Raw genomic sequence first — 19,115 nt, 5'->3', positions numbered from 1 at the left:
TTTGTTTATATTCGAATTGTTTTATTTGTTTATATATTTATTTATATATTTGTTTGTTTATATATTTGTTTATATATTTGTTTGTTTATATATTTGTTTATATATTTATTTGTTTATATATTTGTTTGTTTATATATATTTGTATTCGAATTGTTTTATTTGTTTATATATTTGTTTATATATTTGTTTGTTTATATATATATTTGTTTTATTTTTTTGTTTATTTTTGAATAGTTTTGTTTTACTTATATATTTATTATTTAATTGTTTATTTTTGAATAGTTTTATTTGTTTAAAGAAGTTCCACTATATAGTTATTTTTATTTGCTATCTATGTTTATTTCTATTCAAAATGATTAATATCAAGGGAATCTCACCAAGCACGGTTCCAAAGAATCGAACTATTGTTTGTATGTAAATTATTATTTTTTTTCTTTTTACCCAATCAATCATTAATGTTCCATCTCTCTCTTTTTCTCTCTTTTTCTCTCTTCTCTTTCTCTCTCTTTTATTTTTGCGCTAGTTGTTGGACGATGCGACTTTTATCAATATTCCAAAGGTGGTGGACCCATTGGTCTTGGACCAAAAACAATTGTGAGATTGTTAAATAGCATGGGTTATCGGGCATTTCTCATAAACGAGTATTTGACTACAAAGGTATTATTCTTTTTATAAATAATATATTATTTATTTTTAGGATCGCTTTATTAATCATTATTATTTTTTTTTCTTTTTAGATTCACAATACCTGTGCTGCAACCATTCATGAAAGACACAATGCCAATTTTGTGGAGAAAGTCCCTCACAAAAAAGATTTGCAAGATCCAAAGATCAAATTGGAACTATCAACCGATAACGTTCACCAACAAGTTGCCCCTTTTTCAAATATTGATGACAACAAAGTCATTTCACTCAAGTCAACTCTGCCCAATTGTAATGAGTGTGGTAAGCACCCTTACCCATGTCAATGCTTTCCAGAGGATGTATTGGCAAAGGATTATAAAGATACTTTGGAAACATTTGATAAACTGAAAACAAATTCACCCTCAAAGGCCAACCCAATTAAGAAGCCAATTGTATCATCAACAACAACAACAACAACAACATCATCATCATCATCAACATCATCAACAACAACAACATCATCATCATCATCAACATCAACAACAACATCATCAACAACTCCAACTGATTGTGGTAAAAGAAAGATTGGTGAAATTCATAATGAAGGGGATGGGAACAAGTCTAATAGCGACTCTGTTTCGTCCAGTGATTATGAATTTGGCAAGTCTCTTGGCAACAAAAAGACAATGGAGCTTCTTGGCAAACAAAATTTCCCATGTGATATCAAATGGGAATGGATGTATTGCCCAGTATGCGAATCATGGTTTAACAGAGACACCAGCGCAGCAAAGAACATTCTGCTGCTTGGAATTTGCAAATTCATCAAGGGATATCGACCCTGGATTTATGGACCTTTACCTCTTCAAGGTAAAGGTGTTTCACATCACTCTGATACCCCCCCAAAAAAAGATGAGCGTTAGTTACATGGCTGGTAAGATACTTATATTCCGATAATAATATTACTACCCAACTAACACTACTTTTTTTCATTCAAAATTTTTTCATTCTAAATTTTCCTCATTTTTAAATAAAAGCTCATTTTTAGAATTAAAAATATAAATATTTTGGGCGCAATGAATGATCATCGAAACTGAAAACCAACACTCTTCTTCTTTAGTTCACACCCTCATACATTACACACATATATATATTTGTATTGTATATATACATATTATACAGATAGAATGTCAGATAATAATAATGATCATGATGGTCTTGAAAAGACATCAACAACTAAAGTTTTAGAGAGTTCTACTACGTCTACAGCAACGAGTTCAACAAATATAAGAGATTTATCATTGTATCAATTATTTACATTTGGTCAAAAGACATGGAATGAATTACAGAATAGTGTAGTGTCTAGTTCAGATGAAGATTATCAACAACAAGTTAAAAGAGCCATTCAATACTTTATGATGGCTTCATTTCAATTTGATAAACAAGCAATGATTTCAAAGAATGAAGAATTGGATGATATTAGAACTGATATATTAAAGTAATTGAAAAGAGAGAGAGAAATGAAAAGATATGTATTTATACTTACTTACTTGTTTTCTATTTAGATATTTACTTATTCCCTATTATTTAGGTGATTTATATGTTGCATTGGTTGATAAAGAAAATAGATTAAGAAATTTAAAGAATGCAAAAGTAACTATATTATAAATACATATATTTGATTTGTATAGGGATGACTAATGATATATATTTGTTTGTTTGTTTGTGTAGAATAAAATAATATCATTTATAAATAGATGTGAAATGATTGGATTGGTACATAAAGATGATATGGAGATTATATCAAGAGATGGTAAACCAAATCCAGCAAACCGAAGAAACGAATTGATTAGTAGAGGTAAACGTGACAAAGAGGTGAGAGAGCAACTGTCACATGTATTAAAAAAGAGAATGGAAATGATAAAGAAACTTGGTGGATCAAACGAAGATGGAGCACTGCAAGAAGAGAATGATTGTGGTGACGAAGAGGTTGAAAGATCATTTTCACTCTTGTTACTACGTGAAGCTATTTCAAAGTCGATTTCAATGTTTGAAATGTTTGATTTAGAGGTGACCATGTTACAAGAGGTAGCAGCTTTGAAAGAGAAACATGGCGGTGTACTTCCAGCTACCCCACCACCAAAGTCATCGGGTATTGGTAACTTCCAAATACTACCAGATGGCAGACGTGTCATGTTGGACAAGGTCTTTAGACCCAGCCACATCCTGCCCACAATGACACCCGAAGAAGCCGTCGAAATCGAAATGCGTAATGGTGGTATGGTCAAGGGTAAAGGTGGCAAAGAAAGCGAGAAAAAGAGTGACGACGAAGAAGAAGTCGATGGTAAAGAAGAAGACCATGAAAAGCTCAAAAAGAAACGTGATTGGGATGATTGGAAGGATGATAATCCAAAGGGTGCTGGTAATACTCTTGGCTAAGAAAAACCAAATCAAAACAAACAACAAATAATATTTTATTGTGTATGTAATAAAAAAAACAAAAAAAACCTATATTAATAGTCAATGTTTAAGGGTTAGGTTAAATCGAATTCAATTGAGGGCTCTGGACCTTATTATGATGATCGGGATGATGCACACGACCATTCTCTGAATTAAGAGTCGCAAACCCGTTGGGCGACCCGAGATTTTTTTTTTTTTTTTTCAAACCCAAACACCATTTGTTTTTGCTGCAGCAAAGGGTCACCAACACTAACCAACACTAACCACATCCCATCTATTTGCACTGTGTTTGTGTGAACTAATCCTAGAATCACAGATAGATATCTAAACATTGACCTCAACATTCCTCACTCACTCACACACACAGCTTTAAATAGTACAAAATCAAACAGTTTTTCTCTTGTTGTATCCTATCCTCTACAACAACATATCCTTTTTAAAAGTTTCAATACAAAAAAGAAAGAGTAGTTAGTTAGTTATATATATATTAATATAAATAGAGTAGTAATGAAAGTATTAGTATATGATCCAAATGGGAATGAATTCTTTTATGAATTCAAGAATGATATTCCATATCAATCACATATTACACATTTGTTTCGTAATTTGTTAGAGTATAGTATCGGAAAGGATTTGGCGAGGTTGACCGAGACATCGATCGAAGTGTTGGCATCACACTATTCACTTCAAGACTCTAAAACGGCAAAGTGGTTAGAGTCATCGTCAGACCCCATCATTTCAGAGCAATCTATACTCTTTTATAAACTTAAACCACTCACTCCATACATTTCAACCATTGAACAAGGTTTAAAGAAATTAAACGGCAATGGTGGTAACAATAACTCTACAACATTATCAATTAGAGAACACATTGAATTACTATGTGTTGCAAACAATGGTGATGAAATAGAGTCAAGATTAAATAGTGATATTCAAAGTTTAGATACTCATATTAAACTATTATGGATTCATGAAAAGAAGAAATCAGAGTCAATCTCTAGTCCAACGACAACACCATCAACTACACCAACTAGTTCTACTACTACCACTCCATCTACTCCATTAAATTCTTCAACTTGTTCAACACCTAGTTTGGCTATTAGTAGTAGCAGCCATGGCAGTGGTGGAAGTAATCTAATCATTGGAGGTGACTCTATCAATAGAATCATCAAGATTATCTATCAGTATCCAACACTACCAAGTTTGTCTGTATTGGTTGATTACCTATCTGCAATCAATCAAGACCAACTACACAATGTTCATGACTTGTTATCAGTTTTATCTTTAGATACAAATAACAACAACAATAATGTATTATTAAATGGCGGAAACATGAACAACATTAATCATAATAATAATAATGGTGTCAGTGGAGGAAGTAGTATAATGATGAATAGTCCAGGAGATATTTCATTATTTACAATGGTTGATCAATCAATTAAAACAAATCAATTGGAATTTAAATCAAATTTTTATCTTGTACTTTTAAATAATCAACAAAATCTAAATCAAGTTGGAGTGGAACATGTGGAAGAAGTTGGCATAGAGGAAGAAGAAAAATTGGAAAAGGAAAGAATTGCGGTTCAATTAAAGCTGATTTCATTTATCAATAATATGTATTTACTATCATCAAACCCTGTAAACTATTTAACCAAACTTCATACAGACGGTATATTCAAAGCAATCAATGAATTGATTATTTGTAATTCAATTAAAATTACAAATTCAAAAGAATTTAAATTCCTCAGAGTATGTAGATAGATACAAACACACAAAGTTATTTAAATGATTTATTTATTAATACTTTTTATTATTTCCTTATAGACCAATTTAATGAAAGAATTATATCAACAAAGAAATCAATTAATCGATACTACGAAAATTAATATTCAAACCATGTTGAGTGATTTATGGAATGCTACATTATCAACGTATCCATTTAGAATTAAATCACATCGATGGTTGTTATTGGGATTCCGTGGTACAAATCCAATCGATGATTTCCGAGTCACTGGATTATTGGCATTACGTAATTTATCGTATTTTGCCAAACACCATACTTCAACATTACAATATTTATTAATGACTCAAACAAGACGTGAAACTCTATCAAATGCATTGGAATCCAAATCGACAACAACAACGGAAATGGATGAAACAAATAGTAGTAGTGAATCACCATGTGTAACACCTCGTGCAAACACTGGTGGCGGCGATGATACAGAAGAACAACCAAAATCATATCCATTTGCAACAATTGGTATTTCAATTACTCATACACTATCATCATTATTTAAAATTCCATCTGGGTTATCAAAAAGTTCAAGTCATGAAGATTCATTACAATCATCTGTAGTAACACCTCAACAACAACAACAATCAAACGTTGATCAACCACTTTGGGATATTTCAATTAGTTCAAACAAATGGTTTGATGAATGTTATGTTTATACATTATTTTTATTCGAATCTTTATGGAATTCAAAAGCTTATATTTATTCTGATTTCCCTCAAATTATGACTTTTACAAAGTATGTTGGAAAACAAAAAAGAAAAGAAAAACAAATAACTATTTAGAAACAAATATTAACTATTTTTGTTTTGATTTAATTTTTATTTAGACAAATAATTGAACATATAATTAAACATTCACCAAAATCATCATTGGAATTTAGAGATATGATTGTTATGATTTTAGAAGGTCATGAACCACTAAACATTGGTTTAGAGTTGAATGATTTAATGATTTTAAAATTCAAACATTTGGAATTCCTAAGTGACCTAAATCAACCAACTAATGTACCAGTTGCAGTTGAATCATTGGCTACTACTACAACAACATCTACAACTTCTACAACAACTACTACGACAACTTCTACAACTCCACCATTAAGTCAGGAAGACCAAGAAGAAGAAGAAAAGAGAAGAAGAAAGATGGAAGAAAAGGTATATGATTTTTCATGTCAAAAATTAACCAAATTCTTTGGAGAAAGAGTTGATCCTCGTATTGATAGTCATGCATTCCAATTTGCTCCACAACCATCCAATGTTAGTATCACTAAATTGAGAGACTTTTTTGGTGATACTGTCACACCTGGTGGTCAGTCCAACTCTAACAACAACTCCACCAACAATACTACTACGATTGTACCAATGGCCGAAGAAGATTTTGAAGAGGAATGTGAACGGTTACGTAAAAAGGCGGTTGAAAAGCGTAATCATCGTCTACACGTATTCTTTGGTGAATGGTTTGAAACTGAACAAGTAGAGTATACTGAGAGAATCCGGTCAACTCAAATGTACAAAGAAAGTGATTATATTGATACAAGTACAAATAGTAAAACAAGTAAATCACCAACTTCTCCAACTTCTCCATCTTCAAATACATCAGCGTCATCTACTTCATTGCAACAACCAGATAATATTAGAATCAACAAATTAAACAAATTCTTTGGTATAAGAGTCCCAATATCAAAAGATACAATGAGACTGGAACATAATATACATTATTATGATGATGGTGATGATGATGATGACGATGGATCTCCTAGACACCACGATGACAATATTGAAACTAGATCACCCGAAGAGGAAATTAAAAGTAATTTCAAAGCTCAAAAAGTGTTGGGTGAAAGAATCAATATTAAAAAGGAAAGAGAAGCTGTCAACTTTGCTCCACAACCAACTCATATTCGTGAACATAAACTACACAAATTATTTGGTGAAATGGTTCCAACTCAAAAACAATCAAAAGAAAAGGAAAAGGAAAAGGAAAAGGAACCAAAAGAGACAAAGGAAAGATCATCATCAATGTGGAGAAAGGGTACTAGTGCAGGTCAATCAAAGTATCATTCAAGTGTTATTATTCCATTGGCTACTACTCCTCCTCAAAGTCAACAACCAATACCTCAACCACAGCCACAACCAACACAAACAATATCTTCTACTCCTCCACAACAAAAACAACAACAACAACAAACACCACCAGTTGTACCACCTATTGCTATTGTTCCATTTATTGATATTAATTCATCGGATGAACCATTACCATTACCAAAGTCACCACATGTTAACAACAATCAACAACCAAGTTCATGTAGAGCAAGTTTGAATAGTTCGATTGCTCAAGTTGGTGATTTGGATCATTTCGAAGACAGCCAAGATGACGACGATTTACAATTTGAAGAATCAGAAGAGAAAAATAGAGAAAAGGAAAGAAAAGAAGAAGAGAAAAAAGATGCTTTTGAAGAAGAGGATGATGAAGATGAATCTGACGACGAAGAATCTAATCGAGTTACAATGAGTCGTCGTAAATCTTCAGCTCATCGACTCCAAGTATTCTTTGGTGAAAGATTTGATGTTGAACAAACCATCTACAATCAAAAGTTTTTATCACCTGCCGACATGTACCAAAATGTCTCGGTCTCTCCCCAACCCGATAATGTCAAAGACTACAAATTAAAGAAAAAGTTTGGTAAATCTGCTGTTGACATGGTTGATAACAAAGGTCGTCCAATCCTAACTTCAAGTGGTGATAATAATTTTACAACCAACCAATCCAACCAGTCTAATTCTAATTCCAATTCCAACTCTGGTAATAGTAGTAATAATAATAGTAATCCAACATCACCAAGAGATAGAGAAAGAGAAAGAGAAAGAGGTTCAAGTATTGGAGAAAAACTATCACCACGTGGTAAAGTTGGTAAAGTTATCAATATATTTAATTCTCATTTATTGAAGGATAGATCTGATAGTTTATTATCATCATCTCCACAACAATCACCATCATCATCATCATTTAAATCAACTTCGCTACCATCTTCACCATCAATCAATAAGAAGTATTCAACCATGTCTCCATCTTCATTTGGAATTAATAGTAATAGTAATAATAATGAAACATCTCCATCATCTCCATCATCATCATCATCTGCCAATAATAGTATTGTTGTTGTAAATCCACTTTCACTTTCTTCATCTTCAATCCATTCAACAGATGGTGCCAATCTTCCAGTTATACATTCCACCTCGAACAATACTAATCATACTTCCAATGTATCACCAAATAGAAGAAAGAGTAATAGTATCATTGGTAATAATTTCAAAGTCCAAAAATTGCTTGGTGAACGATTGGATGTTTCAAAAGAGTCGACTCGTGTAACATTTAAAGATCAACCATCCAACATTAAAGTTGATAAATTAATCTCTATATTTGGTGAAAAGGTTTCATTTTCTCTAAAGAGAACTCAATCTGCTCAAAGTTTATTATCATCTTCATTAAATTAATAATATTAATAATAATATTTAATCAATAAACCAAAAAACTATAATTATTGTATTTTTAACACCTAATTTATTAATCACCCAACAAATTATGATGTTTTTGATGATTCATTCATTTATTTTTCATTGTGTTTATATTTAGCAAAGAGAGAGAAGGAAGAGAGAGTAACTATATAGTTTTAATTAGAATAGATAGATAGATAGATAGAATAGATATTAAATAGTTAAAGAAATGACATTTACAGTAGTATTACATGTATATGATTTATCAAATGGTATGGCTAAAATGTTTTCACAATCATTGATTGGTAAACAGATAGAAGGTATTTGGCATTCTGGTATTGTAGTGTATGATAGAGAATGGTATTTTGGTGGTGGTATACTCAATGATCGTCCTCTTGCAACACCTTATGGTCGACCGGTACAAGTGATCAATCTAGGAACAACAGAGATTACATCTGATCTATTTAAAGAGTTTCTAGATGGTGTACGTGATCGTTTTAGAATGGATACCTATCACTTGTTGGAGAATAATTGTAATCATTTTACAAACGAGTGTAGTCAATTCCTACTAGGTCAACCTATCCCCGATCATATTGTTGGTTTACCAAGAGAAGTTTTAAATACTCCTTTTGGAATGATGATTCAGTATGTACAAAACAAAATTAGTATAATATATAAGTATTATATGTATTATATATTTATATACTAACCCTTTGTTTTTTTGTTTGTTTGTTTGTTTGATATAGACCAATGATTAATAATTTCTTTAGTCAACAAAATTGGGGTACTATGATGGGTCCTGTAAATAATAACAATAATAATAATAATCAACCAAAACAATTACCACCTCCATCCACTTCATCAACAACAACAACAACATCATCATCTATATCACATCCAAAATTAAATAATCAACATTGGCATTCAACTTCAAAATTAACGTTACCATTATTAATGAATAACAAACCAATTCTATTTGAAAAGGGTGATATTGATTCTGTATTTTCTAAATTATTGGATTTTGTTAAATTTCAACCAACCATAGATATGCAATCCTATCAAGATAATTCAAAATCATTATTATCAATTATTAAAAATTCATCCCCTTCCATAACTATTCCTTTACATTTATTAACTTGGCTTGGTAAGTAATAATAATAATATCAAAACATACAAAAATAATATATTTCTTACTTACCTTATATTTTATTTTTTAGAATCATTAATTAAAATATTACCAGAATCAAATTTATTTCCAGTATTGGAGATTATAAGATTTATAATCTTAAAAAATGATGGTAATCGTTATTTTATTCAAAATCCATCAAATACCTTTTTATCAACTCTATTGGATAAAATGATTTCAAATCAATTATCAAAACAATCTGAATTAATTACTTTACGTTTAGTATGTGAAATCACTAAATCAAAAAAGAAAAACAAACAAATCAAATCAAACTTTATACTTATTTTTATATTATATTTTTATAGATTGTAAATAGTTTTTTAAACAAACAAAGTATAGATTATATATTTTCAAAATATTTATCAAAATTGGTTGAATGTACAACTAGAGGATTAAATTCAAATGATAAGGTACTTAAACGTGCAGTATCTACTGTTGCTTATAACCTTTCACTCTATTTGAGTGTAAGTCAACACGACGATCAAATTACTTCATTGTTGGCATCACTACATCATGTTTTAACATGTGACAACAAACTTGCAGAAGATCCAGAAATTGATTTCCGTCTATTGATGGCTTTTGGAACACTACTCTATTGTTGTTCCGACAATACAATGGATATGATTAAAATGTTGGAATTTGATCCAATTCAATCAAAATATAAAAGTATCGCCGATTGTCCTAATAATATTAATCAATTAATTCAAGAAATTCATTCTTTGATTAAATAACAAATAAACATAAATTAAATCAAAAAATGTAAAACTAAATTCATCGAAAAAAAATCCATGAAATCGATAAAGATCAAAAGTAATAATCTATTTTAGGATTTTTTACAAAAGATAAGTAGAGAGGTACACTGTTTGTTTTAACATCATTTCATATCTTTCTTTTATCTTTACATTTATCTTATCTCACTATGGATATAATTCAAGAATCACCATCATTAATTACAGAATTTCATCTTGATAATCAATCATTTGATTCAAAGACTATCACTGTACAAACAATCAAAGAGATTCAAGGAGGTTTAATATTAAAGAATGTATTAACAAATCAAGAATGTGATCTGATTGTCAATAGTATATTTAGTTCAGATAAACATGCTTCATTACCCGTTCAACCTGTTTTATTTAGAGGTTGGAGTGATCAACCAAATGATGAATATAAGAAATTGGTATGACCCCAAATTAGATAGTAAAGATGTCTTTATATATTAATTGTATTTGTTTGTTTGATTTTATTTCTCTTCCCTAGGGAATTAGAGTAATTAGAACATCAGAAGAATTGGCAAATATATTAAGTGAAAGAATTAAAGAACATGTACCAAAACAATTGTCAACACCATCATCCAAAGGTGATATTGAATGGAACTATAGTGGATTGTCACAACGTCATCGTTTTATTCGTTATGATACAGACCAACATTTTCCAACTCATATGGATGGTCCTTACAACAAAACAGACTATCAACGTAGTCATATTACAATTCTCTTTTATTTAAACGATGATTTCGAGGGAGGAGAATTAAATTTTGTAGAGGCAGAGACAAATGAACAAAATCAAAACAAAGTTTCTGATGAATACAAGACTAGTAATATTACTTCAATCAGAGCTGAAAAGGGTATGGTCGTTATCTTTCCTCATAAAAACCTTCATACTAGTAGTCCAATCATCAAAGGTCACAAATATTTAATTAGAAATGATTTAATGTATACAATTAATAGTTAAATTGAAAATATAAAATAAAAAAAACAAAATATGTATATTAAATATAATTACAACAAAGTTTTTTTGAGTACGAAGGAAATATTTTTGTAGTTGGGTTTTTTTGTTTAAATATGATTAATTTTCTTTGTGAGGATTTAATGAAAATGAATGAAAGATAGCTCAATCGATAGGAAACCATTAGGAGAACACGAATATATTGCAAAAAACGGCATGCCGAAAAAATGTGAAAAGAGCAGAACAAAAAAGAGTGCACCAACCGAGAATCGAACTCGGATCGAATCCGTGGCAGGGATCCATTCTACCATTGAACCATTGGTGCTTGATGCAAGATTTTTTGGGTCTTAATCTTTTGACCTCAAATATTTTTGTGGCCTCATTGATTCTGTCTCCCACCCTGCCATCCAACGAACCTTGACCAAGATGGGTGCTCCACCACTGATAGTCAACGCTGTTATGTCCATGCTAGCAGACTCTTCAGTCCGTGTACGAGTAGGAGACTCGCTGTCTGAACCATTCCACACCGTCAGAGGCACAAAGCAAGGTGATCCAATATCACCGACGCTATTTGCCCTCATCGCCGAGCCACTGGCGAGAAGCATCATCAATGACGGCCGCATACAAGGTTTGCCAATCGATACCACAACTGCAAAGCCACCAGTCTCTCTCTCTATGCTCCCACCGCCAGCTTTTGGAACCAAACAGAGAAAGCCACCGCCTCTTGTCCACCTCAACTGGGTAAAGCTACTCCAGTTTGCCGACGACACGTCTACATTTGCCAAAAACATCCGAGAATTTAAACTAATGGACGAATGGATTCAGCTATTCTGTAAAGCTACATCATCCAAAGTCAACACTGACAAATGTGTGATCATGTCACCTGGCAGTCCAACCAATTTACCGTACCCACTGATGGACAAGGAAAGCAAAGAACGTTACCTCGGCTACTACTTTAACCAGTTTGGTTTGGTACCACACCTTCCAGAGCGTATTGACAAGGTAATCAACGATTTGATTAGATGGAAACCTAAACACAACAACAACTATAGAGGTAAATTAGCTTTGCTCAAAACATATGGTCTGTCACAATTAAATTATTTCACGTACCTTGAATCACCTAGTCACGAGGCAATCACCAGATTGGAAAAGGTTATTGATTGGTTCATGTTCAGCAACGACCGTCAGTACGACCCAACCAAGCCAACCAAAAGAACCATGTCCAAGAAACGCTCCATACGATCGATCGACCAAGGTGGTCTCAACCTCTGGGACCTCAACGCTAGATTCCGTGCCCAAAAGGCATGGATGTTCGAAAGGTTCCTCCACGAGGTAAAGAACGACCGAGTTGCAAAGGTTTCCTTTGCCCAATCATGGATGGACCAACTCAACCAAGACAAACCAAACGATTTTGTCCGCCTCTGCCGCAGCGAGTGGGAAAAGCTTACCCAACCCTACGACGTCAGCAGAGAGGCTGTACCCAAGCCAGCAATGGAACCAGACAAAAGAGGAAGAGTACCTCTCAAACAAGTGTACCTCCAAAGGCTAACCATAGCCAACGAAAAGTGGAATGTGTACGACCCGACCCCAGGCCAAAAGATCTTAGCAACCGACGACAGAGTGTATCCAATGAATGCACTAGCTGCTCTCTCTACCATCGTACTACCAAAGGGTCGAGATCTGGTTTGGAAGTATGTAACCAAATGTCTCCCGCTCGTCAGGGGTGACCCAGTCGCTTCAATCTGTGTATCGTGTGGCAAAGATGAATCTTCCAAGCATTTGTTCTTTCAATGCAAGGAGACCACACTACCAGTAAAGTTACTGAAAGAGGTTACTGCTGCCAACAACATTACACCACCAGTTTGGGACATCACCCTCCTCAACCTCAAACAAACTCCAATGACTATAAACTTGGTCGCTGCAACACTAGAACGAATATGGTTCCGACGTAATGATCTACGTCACCAAAGAGATGAACCTTTCACTGAACAATACCTGCGAGCTAGATTGATAAGTGATATGCGACATATTATAAAAGTAAACTGGGACAAGACGTTAGAATTGTGTAATCGATGGCACTTGGCTCTAATGAACCAAACCGATGAATCAGTAATACATACGATTACAGAACGAATACAAACTATCATCCTTCGATTCTCCTCCAACTACAACCATCCTACTGTCTACAAGATCGCACTACCTAGTCATTTGGAGAGGTACAAGACTCTGCGTACACTACATCTATAATCGATCACCTCAACCTCATTCTTCACATCCTCCTCAACACCTTCATCTTCTTCTATTCTCTCTTCATCTATCAATAATAATATTAATAATATAATAATTTACTAAATAATAATAACATAGAATAATTATATAACACAATATTACAGCCTATAGTGCTGAGAAAAAAAAAAAAAAAAAAAAAAAAAAAAAAGCGATATCTTTAACCAATTTATTTTTAGAACAAGCAACAACCCAAAACAATCCAACATGCTTGACACTATACAATAAGATACATGATCAACGTCCATATAACATGTATCATAGACATGGACAACCCCCAGAACAAATTAACTTTAATTCTTCTCGAGATAATCTTTATTTCTTGCTGGTCAATTAAAATGTATAATTAATAAAACTTTGTAACTTCTGAGTACTACTCTTCCCGATAGGAGAGAACAGGAAAAGAATTACTTTAAAAAAAAAATTTTGTGGCCTCATTTTTAATTTCCCACCTGAGGGCAAAACAGTAATTCACCTTACTTTGAGATATCTTTAATTAAAATATAATAGAAAGGTAGGGATTCTACCATTGAATTATTGGTGCAATTTTTTGAATGATCGGGATTTTTTTTGATTTTTTTTTGATTATTTTAACACAATTTTTATCACCGGTCTCAACGATCTTTTGTCTTTTGTTCTTTATGTTTTTAATCTCTTTTACTTTCTATTTTGTAAATAGAAACACAACATATCAACTCTATACATCATCGTTTTAATCTTCTTCTAATCTTATGGACCTTAACATCAAAGAGATTGACGGACAAAGTAGATCTCTACTAATTACTCGTAATGTACTACTAGAAGATACAAACAAAGATAGATGTTATTTTCAGTATGGAATGATATCAACAATATTATTATTAAAGATAATCAATCTCATCGATGATAACTTGGATCTTATATGTCTATTGATGACATGTCGATCATTTTATAGAGACTTTATAGAAAAGTTTAAACCTACTCTACCATTCAAACATATCCCAATCATCAATGATCCACCATCCTCCTCTTCTTCATTCTCTTCCTTGTCTAAATGGATACATTTAAATAATATGGAGCACATAACCAAGAAATGTTGTTATCCAATGAAACGATTTGAATCATTATTTCAAAATGCACTGGCCAATCAAATGATTCAAGATGATTGGAATGTCTCTATTAACAGCAACACTACTCCCATTTCTAATGTACCCATCACAAAGGTATTCATTAAAGAAACAAATATCAAATACAAACCACCATCAACAACCAAGGATTTAATCTTGTACCAATGCAATCCATCAATTTTCAACGATAACCAAACAGACTGGTTACCCCCTCATTTGGAGAACCTTTTTGTTGAATCTATTGAAAGTCATACACCTCCTATGGTTAGGAATCTGCCAGATACTCTCAAATGTCTTATTGTTTCGGATAAAGATGGGTCGGGAGATATCAATCTTCCTCCTAATCTGACTACCCTTGGCCTAGAATTTATTAAAAATCTAAGCTTGGTGCATGGACTGTCAAACCACAAGAACCTTACAACACTTCATGTTGATTGCCTCACATCAATTGACAAGTATTTTCAATTCCCACCTACATTGACCAACCTCTCCATCGAATACATCCAATCTCCAGACGGTCTCCCGCTCATCTTTCCATCATCATTGGTATCACTTTCTGTTTATTCATCGACTCTATTATCTCTAGACAATCTATTGTCTCTAGAGACACTAGAGATAAAGGGTGGTTACAACAACACTCCAGTCATCAAGAATCTTCTCAAACTAAAACATCTCAAATGTAAAGTCCGGTACCTCACAACTGATTTACCATCATCATTGGAATCTTTAAAATTATCAGAAACCTCAAATATAGTAGATTCAAAGTATGGAGCTTTACCCAGTGGTTTAAAGAAAATTAAAATCATATACTGTGAGGACACATTCATTCCCAAAACTCTATTTTCCCATTGTACACAACTGGAAACACTAAAAATTGATATTGGCAATGCAGATCGATTCCACTATATATAGATTCAATTAAATATTTAACAATCCTAGATGAAAGTGATTGTTTTGACATTGAAACACCAATTAGACTACCAAGGAATTTGATATCATTAAAATCAAATTGTAATTTAAATCTTCAACTTTCATTACCACCAACACTCACTAAATTATGTGTACCTAGATTCACAGGAATTACCTCTATTCCATCTTCAATTCGATTTTTAAGAACAAGTACAATCTCTGAACCACAAAATGGACAATGTATTGAAAGGTTTAGTGACAATACCGAGCATAGCCTTATTCTACCATCAAATATAGATAGATTAGATTTGGATTTAGATTTATTTGAACCTCTTCGAATTGATGATATCCTATTTCAAACAAATATCACTCGGCTCAACATTTACAGATTCAACAAGGAAAAGATTCCATTTCAATTCCAAATTAGAAGATTATCAAAAGATACAAGTATCATGATTGAGAGTAAAACTTCATTTGGTGGATTCATTCAATTTAAACAATCTAGAAATCATATTTTATCATTAGAATCTTGTCTCTTAACAATCAAATCATATGATTATGAAAACTAAAAATATTAAAATAAATAAGTAGTATTATAATTACTTTTTTTTTTGGAAACCTTTGACAAGCGCTCTTGTCTTTTTTTTTTTCTATTTCATTTTTCATCTTTGCAAAGAAAGATATAGAGAAAAGAGATGAAAGAGAAAAAGAATTCATTACAAATGATATTTAATCATTCCTATCTTAGAAGATTGATATTCAATCATGTTAGTTCTATTCACAAACAATTAGAGATTACAACTGTTAAAGTATCATCACTTTATACTCTGATTGATTATATTCGATATGGTTTGAATGATATATTCTTTAAACATATAGATCAACTTTGGAGTTTAATGTTTGAATCATCTGATGGTATTTATAGAAATAATGATGTACGTTAATACTGTTCTAAACTATCCTATTTTAATGTAGACTAATCAAATAACTATCTATTTTTTGTTTTTAGAAAATAATAAGAATTATTTCATCAACTATCTATTATTCAAATGATAGAGTATTAGAATACCTTTTGAATAGAATTAAAAAAGAGATTGGACCATTTCAAACAATGGTTACTGTCAATTTCAAAGAATCAAAAGAGGATGAAGAGAAACGTTCAAGATGGGATTGGTTCGGATACGTCGAGTGTTTACCAAAAGGGATATTTGATTTATTGGTAGATGATAATGTATTTATAGAATCTAAAGTGTTGTTGCATAGAATGGTACAAACTGCAATCATGGTCGTTGGAGATGTAAATATCATTCAAAACCTATTTAAAAGATACCATCTTTTAAACATTCAATCATTGTTTTTACAACAACAAGAAAAAGACAATCAACAACAGTCTCTTCTAGACAAAATGTTTGATGAAAAGAATGATCTAGAATTGATAGAGATTTGTCAACTTGTTAAAAGGTTAAATCTAAAAGTAGATGGTGTGGAATCGGTCATTTTACAAGCACTGAAACAAGACCGCTATAAAGTCATTCAATTCATGGACCGTTTTTGTAAATATTCTTATCGAGAGGTACTCGTAGAGAACGCGGCTATCAGAGAGAATGCTAGAAAGAGTGAAATCTATACTCGTCATTCAAATGGACAAAGCTACCAATTAATGGACAAGATCAAAAAGAATGGTACAGACCTTGATTTTATTCAATATGTTTATCAGAGAAAAAACAACCACAATGACTATCTCATATTTCAACTAGAAAGATGGGTCATTTCAAAAGCATTGGTCAATGGTGAAGAGGATGTTATCAAATTTGCACTAAACAACAATCAAAGGAAAAAGAATGATATATTTGATCAAATACTTGATCTTTATATACATCCAGTATTTTGTTCGCGTCACTATATTGATATTTTTTCAAATCTAAAAGTTGCTTCACCACAAATTATTAGATCAACACTCTTGCACGCTCCAAAAGGTAGAAAACTAGATGAACTAGAATATCTTTTAACAACTCAAATGGCCAACAAACTTTTTATTGATTTGGCAGATTCAATTGCAGCAATCATTGAATTGGGTGATGATATGACATCCCATATGATCAGTCGATTCGAAGATTATGTATTTCAAAATCCAATAGTATTTCAAACTCGAATGGATTCAATTAAAAAGTATACCTGTCAAGAGTATCCACAAAGACAAAGATTTATATTGGAATTGGAAAGGATACTCAAAACACCACACTTGCCTAATATTGGTGATGAAGATTTTGGTGACTGGATTCTCCCACCGTCACTTGTGCTTTGTCTTTCAAGAATGGCTCAATATCAAACTCAAACCTATTTTTTCCTTTGTAGTGCTGCAATGTCAAATAACTTTGTCCTCTACAAACAAGCTTATGACATACTTTCAATGGTTTATCTCAATCCCAATGATCAATTGATTGAAATCCTTGCAATGATTATCAATGCTTGTCATTATGAATTTGCAAAAGAATTCTTAAATTTCCATTCATTATTATTGGAAGAAACTTCAATCAATCAATTTAAAAATTCAATCAATACTTTTTTCAAATTATATTTTAAAATTAAAAAAGAAAAAGAAGATTATAGATATCAACAACTTGCTGATGATATTTTAAAAGTAGTACCAGAATATATTAGATCTGAAATAATCTATTATGCAACTGAATTGAAAGATGATCAATTTAATTCAATTTGGATTCAATATTCAAATGATTTGGATTTAAATGAATGGTTATCAAATCCATCAAAACATTACAAACAATTAAAATATGATCAAAATTTTTTTAATCATTTACAAAGAATTTATAGATATTTTAGACAAGATCAATTAGATAAATATCAATCAATTATAAATAGATTAAACGCGCCTCCATTACATTTAGAATATATTGGAATATTAAATCAATGTTTAGATAAATATTATTTCAACTCTACAAACAACAACAATTTCAACAAAGATAATAATAATAATAATAGTATAGTTAATAATTATACTTTAAAAGAATATAATCATTTTATTGATAAAGCATTAGAAATTGGTTTCATCCCTATTCATTTTAAAAAATAAAATTCTTGGTAATTTAATTATTTTTTTATTCAAACTTCAACTCTTGACCCCATACCTTTCATTTTGTTTGTGTATTGAAATATTTGTTGTCTCTATATCCCTTCACAGTAACAATCACATTCATATACAATTTAATTATATTATTATTTATGGCACCTAATAAAGAGACTGAAAAGACAACATGTTATATCGATAGAAAGAAACCAAACAACGTTACTATCCTATGAAACCATTTGAAGAATTATTTCAAAAAGTAAAGGCCAATCTAATGATTCAAGATTATGATGGAAACAGTGATTGTTAGATTCAGATTGTAAATTAAAGTACAGTTCAATGATTAGTCAATGATATTTCATCTAATTATCAACATACTTAATCCTGGTGCCAAATATAGAAAGTATGCTGGATAAAATACTAACGACTAAACTATTGTCGGTTAGTCGTC

The 19,115-nt window shown here is 31.7% G+C and overlaps 7 protein-coding genes and 1 non-coding gene across 8 annotated transcripts; 7 read left to right on the top strand and 1 right to left on the bottom strand.

Moving 5' to 3' along the window:
* Window positions 1-612: 612 nt before the first annotated feature.
* On the top strand, window positions 613-3,060 carry DFA_10355 (uncharacterized protein; the record flags this gene model as incomplete). Its single annotated transcript, XM_004354203.1, has 6 exons — window positions 613-657; window positions 738-1,197; window positions 1,253-1,555; window positions 1,804-2,119; window positions 2,187-2,274; window positions 2,353-3,060. 6 exons carry the CDS (start codon window positions 613-615, stop codon window positions 3,058-3,060), a joined length of 1,920 nt encoding a protein of 639 aa, XP_004354255.1.
* A 528-nt stretch (window positions 3,061-3,588) lies between these two features.
* Window positions 3,589-8,367, top strand: elmoE (engulfment and cell motility ELM family protein; the record flags this gene model as incomplete). The annotated part of the gene is made up of 3 exons (XM_004354202.1): window positions 3,589-4,830; window positions 4,906-5,612; window positions 5,703-8,367. The coding sequence occupies 3 exons, from the start codon at window positions 3,589-3,591 to the stop codon at window positions 8,365-8,367; spliced, it is 4,614 nt and encodes a 1,537-aa protein (XP_004354254.1).
* Window positions 8,368-8,596: 229 nt separating this feature from the next.
* Window positions 8,597-10,284, top strand: DFA_10353 (uncharacterized protein; the record flags this gene model as incomplete). The annotated part of the gene is made up of 4 exons (XM_004354201.1): window positions 8,597-9,012; window positions 9,138-9,511; window positions 9,585-9,775; window positions 9,859-10,284. The coding sequence occupies 4 exons, from the start codon at window positions 8,597-8,599 to the stop codon at window positions 10,282-10,284; spliced, it is 1,407 nt and encodes a 468-aa protein (XP_004354253.1).
* A 188-nt stretch (window positions 10,285-10,472) lies between these two features.
* On the top strand, window positions 10,473-11,284 carry DFA_10352 (uncharacterized protein; the record flags this gene model as incomplete). Its single annotated transcript, XM_004354200.1, has 2 exons — window positions 10,473-10,730; window positions 10,811-11,284. 2 exons carry the CDS (start codon window positions 10,473-10,475, stop codon window positions 11,282-11,284), a joined length of 732 nt encoding a protein of 243 aa, XP_004354252.1.
* A 248-nt stretch (window positions 11,285-11,532) lies between these two features.
* Window positions 11,533-11,603, bottom strand: DFA_10351. Its single transcript has one exon. It is a non-coding gene; the product is annotated as a tRNA-Gly (tRNA).
* Window positions 11,604-11,704: 101 nt separating this feature from the next.
* On the top strand, window positions 11,705-13,901 carry DFA_10350 (uncharacterized protein; the record flags this gene model as incomplete). Its single annotated transcript, XM_004354199.1, has 3 exons — window positions 11,705-12,969; window positions 13,000-13,226; window positions 13,744-13,901. 3 exons carry the CDS (start codon window positions 11,705-11,707, stop codon window positions 13,899-13,901), a joined length of 1,650 nt encoding a protein of 549 aa, XP_004354251.1.
* Window positions 13,902-14,295: 394 nt separating this feature from the next.
* DFA_10349 (uncharacterized protein) lies at window positions 14,296-16,148 on the top strand (the record flags this gene model as incomplete). The annotated part of the gene is made up of 3 exons (XM_004354198.1): window positions 14,296-14,766; window positions 15,082-15,481; window positions 15,583-16,148. The coding sequence occupies 3 exons, from the start codon at window positions 14,296-14,298 to the stop codon at window positions 16,146-16,148; spliced, it is 1,437 nt and encodes a 478-aa protein (XP_004354250.1).
* A 126-nt stretch (window positions 16,149-16,274) lies between these two features.
* Window positions 16,275-18,670, top strand: DFA_10348 (uncharacterized protein; the record flags this gene model as incomplete). The annotated part of the gene is made up of 2 exons (XM_004354197.1): window positions 16,275-16,514; window positions 16,589-18,670. 2 exons carry the CDS (start codon window positions 16,275-16,277, stop codon window positions 18,668-18,670), a joined length of 2,322 nt encoding a protein of 773 aa, XP_004354249.1.
* Between the last annotated feature and the right edge of the window lie 445 nt (window positions 18,671-19,115).

This window comes from Cavenderia fasciculata (genome assembly GCF_000203815.1).
Source record: "Cavenderia fasciculata unplaced genomic scaffold Scf_EU5ZYIE02H8LDV-5, whole genome shotgun sequence".
NCBI classification, from domain to species: domain Eukaryota; phylum Evosea; class Eumycetozoa; order Acytosteliales; family Cavenderiaceae; genus Cavenderia; species Cavenderia fasciculata.
This window is presented reverse-complemented; position numbering and strand designations above follow the sequence as displayed.